Raw genomic sequence first — 11,462 nt, 5'->3', positions numbered from 1 at the left:
TTGATACTAATAATTCAAGGTTGTAAATAGCTAAAGAGAAAACACAAAATAAGATGAATTCAGTTACGTTCTTTTTTTGTTCAAATGAACAGAATACTAAGTAAACTAATCAGGTTTTCTGAACTACGGAAACTCTTTCTTGACATAAATTATCATTCATAAATTAATATACAAAAATTTCTTTTTTGCATTTCTTCAAAATTTACATTAAAATGGAGACAAATTTTATGATTTATGAAGCTAAAGAAACTAATTTAATTATATATAGGTTGGTTCAGGACAAATGAACAAGCAAAGTATGTATCTCTTTTGGGTGCACACGTCTGAATTCAGTTACACGATGCTAATTACTTTCACCAGATAGATGACATGTAATATTGCACCATTTGGTAAATTAGTTCGGTTCACTGTCTATCAACTAACAAAGAACGATGCAATTCATATACTTGAAGACTCGTGTTCCTAACCAAGGTTAGGGTTAGGTACTCGCAAGCACTCAATGATAAAGACTTCTGAGTGACTAACTTCAGGGGGAGTAATTAAATAGTTAAGCATACATTTAAAAGAGACTTTCGCTAGTACATTTTACAGAATCAATTGTGTCAATACATTCTTGTGTTAAAAAGAGACGTGAAAATTAATGTCTCTTCAACAAATCTATTTAGTTCAGTTAAACTACGATAAAAGTAGTATCAGTTTGAACTCTCGCAAAATACTCATATTTTGTAAAAAAAAAAAAAATAACTCGGAAATTTGTTATATAATGTGACATTTTTTTAACTAAGACAAGCGAGAATTTATGAAGTTTAATCCAGGATTATACAAAGTAAACTAATATTTAACAAAACGAAATAGTACTATTTCAAACAAACTGAGCATATGTGTGATCAGACTATTCTAAATGTATTAGTCAAATATATAACATAATCTTGATAACCTTTGTTTTCTCATTTCATTATCGAAATTGAGCATAGACGATTTTCTTTGCCATTCAATGGCAACAATATAACATCTTGTCTTTCTGAAGATTGAATATTTACAAAAATGGAAATTGATTCTACTCAAAGAATCTAAAGATGTTAAGTTAGTAAAATTATATGAATGTCACAGGATCGTTAAAACATTTGATCATTAAAAGCGGTAGTATACATTAGAAATTTTATCGACAAAAAACAAAATCAGATCGTTAGTTCAAAGTCAAATGGGCCAAAATATCTCTGAGGATTGTATGCTTATTTAATAATTATGGCTCTGTTGATTAACAAACGATCATGACAAGATAATCTGAGTGGAAAGATAACTAATTAACGTATATATCCTGAAATATGTACCTTTCCAACTTTCATTATGAGAAAGTTGTAATATTATTTTAATCGACCGGGACTATATCCAGTACCATCAGAATAGCCTATTTTAGCAGCATATAAATATTCTCATTATTGAATAAAATATAATGATGATTCACCGACATTCATTTTCTAATTCATGTTTAATATAGTGCATCTGTCTAATAATTCATTCATAGTTTGATACAATTAAAGTACGGACACATACTGTTATTAAACTTTTTGTCCATAAGGGTATTAAAAATCGACACAACTGTCTGATATTTATTCCTAACTATACACATCAGCATCATCTGGACAATATAAAAAGCTTTACAAGTAAAGATGGATGGTGGCTAGCAGTGGAACCCAGGACGCGCGTTAGCTCGATGTACATGCATCCCGGAGTTGATGTTCGTTCCGGGACTCAAACCTACAGCCGCCCGCTTCAAAGTCATCATGCCATCCACTTAGCTACTGAGTTCTGATATCAATTTTGCTTATAATGCTTGTGATTTAAGGCAATATTGAGGCAATCAGCATGGGTTGCACAAATGCCAATAAGTGACTAATTAACTGCATTCCTAAACATCCATAGGAAAATTCAAGCAAACAATACCAAATAAATTTAATGTAAAAAGCTATTTAAAACTTATTTCTTATGCTAAAAAGTAACAAATTAAACAGTTTATTAATTCCATTTGTATGATCTTGAGTGACTTTCCCTTTGAATGTAATAGTTTCACATATGTTGGTAAAGTTACATCTAGTTTTATGACATTATTTAACACACCGCCATTCTTAGTATGTTTATTGTATTTATTGACATGACCTCAACTATATAAAATTACTAAAATCTCCACAAAACCCCCTTCTGATAATGATCATATGCTCACTAGTGACTGACTTCAAGAGATATTTCCTGGAGTTCTAGTGAAAAGCAGTAACCAGTGGAGTTCAACCATGTCTGTTGGAAGATAATAACTCGCTGAAGACATTGGTGAATGGTTGCTCAATTTCGTAGATTGGTTGAAGTTAGACATTAAAACTGTTGGATGTCAGCTCAGTAGTCTATCGGATAAGTGCTCGCGCGCGAGACTGATAGGTCCTGGGTTAGAATCTCGCAAGGCAGGATCGTGGATGCGCACTGCTAAGGAGTCCCACAATAGGACGAAACGGCCGTCCAGTGCTTTCAGGATTTCCATGGTGGTCTAGCTTCAATTGACTCATGATCTCAACTATATAAAATTACTAAAATCTCCACAAAACCCCCTTCTTATTGACATTTGTCAATAAAATTAATTACAGACATTTGACATATTAATTTTTGGTAGATCACTTTATACTACTGCAAGTAGGCAAAGTATGCATTGTAAATTTTGTTTTAAAAATATTGGATACCGAATATTGTAAAAGAACGGAATGATGTTTAGTTTCTTACTTTATATAACCCTTTATATGTGAATTTTAAACAGTTTTATCTGTCAGATTAAAGTTCACAGAAACATTGAAAGAAGAAAAAATCGTTTTAAAAGTGCTTCGTGGATTAAGTCCATTTAAATTCGCCTAATTATTTCTAACAATGAATAAATAATCGCATTTTTCGAATATTTACAGTTCATAATCAAAGTGCACCAAAGCTCTGTATTGTTGACAAATTCAAACTAAAAGAAAAACTCCTCAGATTTGAAGATTCCTGAAGGTATCGCACGTTTTGATGATATTCAGAAAACAAGAAGTGAATACAACTACTTATGATTTTAAAGGACAGAACGCACAAACCACTTACAAATTTTCAATCGATGCTTCGTTCTCAGTCGGTTTACTCAGCATTTGTTTATCTGTATTATCTATATAAACCTTTTTCTCTGCAAACGACTTCTCCACTTTCTCTTCATTACATTGCGTAGATGTAACAATCTAAAAAAGAAGTGACCAGAGAAATAAGATGAAGGCGAGTTGAAACATTTAACCAAGTATGATTTCGCTTGACTAACCATACTGACTATCATTCCAAAAAGACAAACAAGCCAACAATCAATTCAAAACAGCATATATAAGCGAACAATATTGTTTTCGATTAGATCCTTATCAGGCTTTACTCGAATATACAATAATATTTATATGCATATACGAAATTATTAAACCAATCAAGGCAGTTTAGGAGTAAATGATAACAATGGAATAGAATACACAAGTAAACATAATAAGTGAAAAGTCCAAATTGGTAGTGTGGTAACAGGTGTACTAGTTGTGATAAGTATAATAGAGGCTTGAATCAATGTTACATAATGGAAAATAGGTCAATAATTTAAAAAATATAGACACTGAAATAAGATTACGCAATAAGAAGTGTTCAGATAATTGGACCGTGAGCCGTATATTTGAGAAAAAAATGGTAGGAGGGAGTGAAGAAAAGTAAACGAAGAAAGGGTATGGAAAACGCTAATAAATAAAATCATTTATTAAGGCCAAGGGAGAGATAAGAGTGTTACAAATTTCTTATGAACACAAAGACTTGGATTGTTGACTCGAATTCCTATAGCTTCCGATATGTGTAAGAGACGAGACCGAACCCCATAAGGAAAACTAGTAAGAATACGATAAATAACTTCAAGTAACTTATTTCTTTCTACTACATGACCGCTATCGATCAAGTGTGATAGAACCGAGCTGCTTATTGTCTTGACGGTACCTTTTCCTAACCACGAAGGGAGGTGTTCACTAACTCTCTGGTTCAGTTGTCTGGTAGTGTGCCCATGATAGCTTTCTCCACAGAAGCAGCTGAATTTGTAGATACATATAGAAGTGGCATAACCAGGTAACTTATCCTTAAGTTGAGGAATCACCATAGATCGGGCCGAGTACGATAGACAGAGGTTGACTGCATTAAATGTTCTCTTCACTGCTTTAATTAGTCCATAACTTAGTACCTCCATTAAACTGCAGCTTCAGGAAGAGAGGTTTCTTACTAACCGCTAATGTCGCTACTGTATATTAGAAAAAAGGCTAATGAGGATCTAATCGAAAACAATATTGTTCGCTTACATATATTGTTCTAAATTACAATATAGGAATTTTTCAAACAATCAATTCGCCAAAATTAATATATACTAATCTATTTTGGATTTGTTTAGAATACAGATTAATTTTGTTGAAAGACAGGGAACTTTGACAGTGTAGCTTCTTTGGTATCCATAAAATGTTTTCGATTTTCGTTTAAACTATTTTCTATATTCTTTACGTAACCGCATTTTTTTCAAATGCAGTTAGCATAAATGTTATGTATTAGATGTAAGGACAAATTACATTAGAACACAAATATATGGAAAGAATATTCTTCGTTCATTTATCTATGTTTTAATATAATGCGAATTTTTCGGCGATTAAACTTATATTAGGTCGACACATTTGAAAGTTCCACTGATAGTTCATTACATCAATTTCCTTACATAACCGTTTATAACTTTAATTGTTACTATCGTTTTTGGTAGAAAATCTACCATACTGAACTAATTAATAGCTTTTTCAATTGAGTTGATAAAGATTTTATTTCCAAATTGACAGATCATTGAATAATGGCCAATCTCATGTTTATCCGGACCCTAGTGCCGATTAAATCCGTCCGACCAATTCGCTATGTGACCGTTAGTCTAAGTAACTCGACATTGCGTGCACTAAGTTTTGATATAAGATGGCCCTTATGGCCTAGTGGTAATGTCTTAGACTGTAAAACTAGGCAACTCAAGTTCGAATTCATCAGAAAACATCGTTTCCTTCAAGGTTGCATAAACCCCTTGGTGATGAGTCCCAACGAGCAAGAAATCTTGATTCAAGAACATGTGAAGGCATAGTTTCCTGTCAACTTCCTTCAACCGTATAACATCGAAACGCTGCACCGTGTCGAGTCACATAGACTAATGGTCACATCGCAACTTCGTCGAATAGGTCCAGTCGGTACTAAGGAATAGAAAACAATGACACTGGTCACTATTCAGTGGTCAGTCAATCTAAATTTTAATTCTTATTGATAACCATAAGCTAGATGTATCTGAATACTAGTAAATGTTTTAAATGAAATTGGTCACTGATGGAAGTAGAATATCCTACAGCAGTTAAGATTTTTATCTACTGTTTTTTGGAAGTACAGAACATAAAGTGGTACACAGATAAATGAAAACATTCCACAATATGGGATAGTGATTTACTTGCCCTGTATAAATAATCAACTTTCATAGGATATATATATATATATATATATATATATATATATATGAAAAGTTGTAGCACATTTATTGTTGGATATGAATTTTGCCCTTCTAGCTCTTCGTATGAGTGAATAGCACTATCGAGGTTATCCATCCAGATTCAACTAATTTAATCGGAATCAAAACTTTGATGCATAATTGTAACACTTTTAATTGTCATAAAAAATACAACTTGACAAGAAAATAAATCAATATAACACAACATAAGTTTGGAAAACTATAGGAAAATTGACGTCTGATGAGCAAAAATAGAAATCTGAGGTAGACATCTTAATATGAAACATTTTCATATCTGTTGATAATCATCTTTGGTTCACAATTATTCTACTATCTGATTATATTATAACTTATGAAATGAATCCAATTACGGCGCGGTAACTGTTTGAGTCTAATACTCCATCATATAAACTATTTTTATATTAGGAACAGAATTCTTAAACAAAAAATAGCCCTTTCATAAACAAGAATTGCAAGTATAGACATATATAAATATTACCTCTGGTTTATGAACTGCACTATTACCAGGTAGTGTGTTTAACCACTGTTTAACTTTACCAAAATTATTCAGTCCACCAATATTCTCAGCAGACATCGATTGATTTTGTCGATTTCTCCGTGAAATACGTCTGTGATGAGATGGTAGGATATTTTTAGGGGAATAATTAGACATTCTCCTGTTTAAATGAGAGAAAGTGGTTTCTTCTCTAAGTGTATTCGATTCTTCATGTTTAGCATTGTCAATCGCTTCCAAACCTGATATTTTTTAAAGCACAAAATGGAGTTTCAGCTTATCAATAAGCAATCTAAATACATAAATTTCATTCAAACAGCTTTAGTATCAAAGTGCTAATATGCTGTGGAGAAGAAATAAATTGAAAGATTCTTTGAAATAAACAAAATACACTGTACATTATTGAACCTTAAAAAGCATTAATTTGCTTTGAACAAATTTCCATAAATGTTTCTGCAATCCAAATTTAGTGAGGGAATTTTTAACATTATATTCAAAATATTGAGAGTTTGGAGTAATTCAACTTCATATTTAACGGGTACAGGCAACAGGCACAGGGCTGTAGAATTTACCTTTCCGCTCCTCAGAAATATCGTGTTATTTGACTTAACAGTGTAAGTAGTCATAATTTAGCGACAGAGCCTTCCAAATAGTTTTTCCATTTGCAACTCAAGCGTTAGGAACCTTAGTTAGTAGCTTAAGTAGATTAGATAGTCATATCAAGTTATTACAATGTGAATGAAGTCGACAGACTTTGATCATTAATAGATTAACTAAAATATTGATGGTGGTGGGTTCGAGGATGCACACTACCGAGGGGTCCCATACTAGGACAAAATGGCCGTTCACTGCTTCCAGGTTCCCAGTGGTAGTCTGACTTAGATCGGTTCACAATTTCAATGAAACGCATTAGTCTTCACATTTTCATGCGGTAAAACAATACTGAATAATGCATTAGTCTTGGGCTTTATAAGATCAGCATGAGTTTGAAGGATATGACTTTTGGCATTAAAAACGCACTAAGCAATTTTAATGGTGGTGGGTGTTGTAAATTAATTCTAAAAAATGTTAAACAGTCGACGCGAACATATATATATATAGAACTTGATTGGTTATTGCCTATAACAGTGTTGTCACTGTTGATGCAAAGTTATTTTTCGTGTGTAGGGAAATTCTAATAGCTCATTTATTTATGAAGTATATGTTAAAGATAATCTGACGGAACAATACAAGCCTTAAATATAAACTGATATGCTTTTGTGAAAACAACTACTCTGAAGGCACTAAACGTTGAAACGGTCATTCCCTATTTTTAGAAGTGTTATGACTTAGTCTACAATAATGTTGAAAGTAGAACAATAAAACAGTCAACTGATATAACCATTTTCAAAAAAATTTGCGTGAAAACTGCCTTTGATTGCTGACATTTAGTTCAATGAGGTTTTAAAATCTATCTAGTCAAATTAGTAAATTTATGGATATAAATGAATTCTTTCCATCCTAACCTTGGTGATATTCAGGACTGAAATAATCAACCCATAGTTTAATGGCTAATCTGACTCGGTAATCTAAAGCATAAAGTTTAAAGAGGTGGGTACGTTTTTTGAATCTCAATAAGAACATTAACATGGTAGCTCAAACTATACTAAAGCACTAATTTAGGTTGAGAATATGAAACATTTGATACCCCCTCAGTAGATAGATAGTGGTGTACTCACTTCAGGACCCACAGTTTTTGAGCTCAACAACGTTTGAAGTATGGCCACTCACTATTGAAACGTTTCAATCTCGTAGAAAATACCTGTTCAATACTCTCTAATTGTCAAAACTTACTATCTAATGTCATATTTTCAGAAAACGTATTCAATGAATACCTTTAAAAACACGAGTAGCATATATTATTGAATATAGAATAAACAAACTGAATTTATATGGCAGGAAATCAATGGAAATCAGTTTTTTATTAAGCTTTCTTTTGTACCAACAATTCATTACTAAATCTATGTGTAATAAATAAAGGTTTGTAAGGAAAAAGTCCAATGAATTACCTGAATTTGTTGTACAGGCTTCGGCTGGTTTTTTAGAGTGCATTACAGCTTTAACATCCAAATGAACTTTTGAATCAGACTGACGACGACCAGTCCGTTTAGGTGGATTGTAACATCGTAGACTGATAAGTTTAGACGGGACACTTGATTTCATTGTTCTTGGAGAAAATAGTTTGGGACTGGTAAACTTATCCCGGTAGATATCTAAAACGTCATTGCTCAATGATTGCCTTCGATGAGCAGTCTGTAAATGTATTTTTATTTATTGCAAAGAAGATTAACAATTTCAAACCAATTATCTCTGTAATAAATTAAACTTTTATATAAATAACAATTATCATTACTAATCAAAATTTAAAATGTCTATGTACGTTTCCTACTTCTAATATCAATTGGATCTTAATTATATGTGTAACAATTCAACGCTACCAATATCATATATTTACTTGCCATTTGATATAGCTTTAAATCATTGATTGTGGTAAATTCATTCTTTATCCTCCTCCAAAAACCCCGAAATAGTGATCAAAAGATTTTTAGAAACTCCCCAGGAAAAGTCTTTTGGAGATAAACGCTATGGTTGGCCTCACAGAAAAATCGAAGACTCAGGCTTAATTTTACACTTCATATACAGTATATGTTTAGTCGAGGATAATGGGGATAACTATGGTGAGACATCACTACGTTTTAACTAAGATTATCTTTCAAAATATGGAATTTGGGATTACTCTTATGACCAATAACTTAAACAATGCATAGTTTAAGGGAGCCTTCATCAATTTTCTGCATGCAGAAATCAGAAGATAACGTCCGAACAAAACACGAAGTTCACAAGAGCAATGTATTTAGAACAAATCGATCATACAGAAACTCAATAAGATTTGTAACATATAAACTTAAATCAACAATATATATGTATATAATGAGAATATCTTGGCAATATTAGCTTTAGTTTCAGTACTAATAGTGATGCGATAAAGTTTGCTTTTTCCTTGTGGTTGCAGTTTCTGTCCTGTTTCTCAATGTTCCAACTGATAGTTCTGATTTAAGATATCTTGATAAGTTCAAAAGCAGTCAGACAGCACAAAACGTACTGGAATGATAATATCGTTTCGCCTTCTTACTGAACTATTCAAACAAAATTTTATCATTGTTATTCTACTGATCCTGAAATACCATGCATGATAGTCTCTTGTAGTAAATGTTTTAAAAAAATAGCGCTTGCACCAATCGATAATTTCTTCTCACATGATTCTTTGTCTCGTCCAAATTTCAAATAAATACGTCTGATTGTGCTTACTGGGTTCTCTTTGACTTTGATACTGGCCAACACGTGACTACTAGAGCACAAATTGAACGGTTCTGGGAATTACTTCTTAGCGTACTGAATTCGTTTACTTCTGATTTATCACAAAATGATTTACAAACTGTAACCCTTTGTGTTAACACTTAGTAAGACTATTTGTATTCTCGAGACTGTGTACTGTGTATAGTAAATCTTGACTATCAATATCGTATCCCTACTGCATTTCAATCTTGTTGATTGGACAGTGACCGTCACAAAATACCACATAAGTTCCACTATGTCTATCAAAAGCATATTTTTGCTACCGAAGGAATTTGAACATGTCTGTTGAAACATAAATGTCACAAAAGCATTTGCTTCAAGGGTAAGTATCTTTATGCAATTAAATACAAAACAAAAGGCAGAAAAGATCTCCAGAAATTACGCATATCAGTTTGTGACCTATAGTGAATAATTAACGAGTATCTTGTATTTATACATTAATTTATTTGTGAGTAAATTTGTGTAAGAAGTCGAGAGAGCGCACTATAAACATAAATAAGTATAACCTGTACATAATAAATGAACTGAGATCAAAGGTTTAGGGACCTATACATTCTTGTTATGAAGTACCAAAGGCATAAGACAAACAAAAGTGTTCGTCTTAGCATTGAGAATAAAATTTATACTAACTTTAGTGCTAAGGCAATCTACATCCAATTTTCGCAAGATTATAGGCTCTCCATCTGAATAATTACATTTTTCGCATGTATTTTTATTGCCGGCAACTTCTGAATGATGCTCACCCAATCCAAGTGGTTCCATAAGTTCATCGCTATTACCCAGCACAACTCTGACAATCTCATCAACTTCAGGATTATCTGAAAACGTGTTTATCTAAAAATATGTGACAAGACTAAAAAATATTACAGCAGTCGAATTACAGCGACTATTTGTTTCTGGTCTGGTTGGAAGTGGTCTTTTATCAACTGCTTTGGATGACCTCCGATAACCCTTGGCTGGGACGTGAAAAGTAAAGTGAACTCACTGGTTGGATTGTGTGAGAATGAGTAAGGTGCCGTATTGTCGACGTATGCTTTAGAAAGCTGTACTATATGCAAAAATTTACCTTTTACGGACTGAATATTCCTGTAATGGGCATTCAAATGCTGTTTAATTAGGATCTTTGAAGACACTTTACATTTTCGTGGAAAAATATCTATGAATTTGAAAGCTGGTAATTCACATAAATTCACATACCATCATGATAGGCTTTCACATTGGCGTTATTACGAAAACTAATTTCGGGACTTGACATAAAGGATTTATATGGAGCGCAGAAACAGTATCTTTCACAATATCCACAGACGCCGAACTTGATCGACTTAAACACATCTATAACGATACTTTTAAAATAGACAAAACGGCTTTTCAGCCCGTGTTATTGGTGTGAAATACAAGTCTGTTCATTATTGATGCTGTATTTATAACGTGTACCTCGCGTATTTTGTTCGTGAAATTGTTATATATTTCTATTTATTTACGAAATACGTCTGGAGTGGATTATCTTGGGCATATCAAATAGGTCTCTAAATGGTGCCCTGTCAGAATATTCAATCGCTAATGAACTACTTACTGGTGCTTCTGAAATTGTATGGATACTCTCAAGCATGTTCGAGCTGTTCATCCCAGTAATAGGCTATAAAGGCATAACCTTTACATTCTGCTCAATTTTGTGATAAGAAAGCTCTGAAGCTCGATAAGGAGTTTTATGGACGTAGCGTTTGAAAAAATATATTCTGAGATTGGGAAAATAGTACCAACTTTCAGTTAGAACATTCTGTGATAGTCAACAAATCCTTACTGAAAAACGGTTATTGAAGAGAGGACTATTCATTGATATACCCAAACAGCGGTCAGCACTGAGGACTCTTAGGCAAAATTATAACAACCAACTGCCGTAATATTTTTGCACTCTGTTTAAGTTGTATTTATATAATCTTATCTCCAGTTAACCATGACTAT

At 32.8% G+C, this 11,462-nt stretch overlaps 1 protein-coding gene across 1 annotated transcript; it reads right to left on the bottom strand.

Annotated features, from left to right (window-relative positions):
* Window positions 1-2,936: 2,936 nt before the first annotated feature.
* On the bottom strand, window positions 2,937-11,109 carry Smp_139310 (hypothetical protein; the record flags this gene model as incomplete). The annotated part of the gene is made up of 6 exons (XM_018795865.1): window positions 2,937-2,967; window positions 3,115-3,245; window positions 6,090-6,346; window positions 8,153-8,396; window positions 10,131-10,334; window positions 11,074-11,109. The coding sequence occupies 6 exons, from the start codon at window positions 11,107-11,109 to the stop codon at window positions 2,937-2,939; spliced, it is 903 nt and encodes a 300-aa protein (XP_018646929.1).
* Window positions 11,110-11,462: the final 353 nt, after the last annotated feature.

This window comes from Schistosoma mansoni, assembly GCF_000237925.1.
Source record: "Schistosoma mansoni, WGS project CABG00000000 data, supercontig 0177, strain Puerto Rico, whole genome shotgun sequence".
Lineage (NCBI taxonomy): Eukaryota > Metazoa > Platyhelminthes > Trematoda > Strigeidida > Schistosomatidae > Schistosoma > Schistosoma mansoni.
The sequence above is the reverse complement of the archived record's forward strand: the minus strand, read 5'-3'. Positions and strand labels throughout refer to the sequence as shown.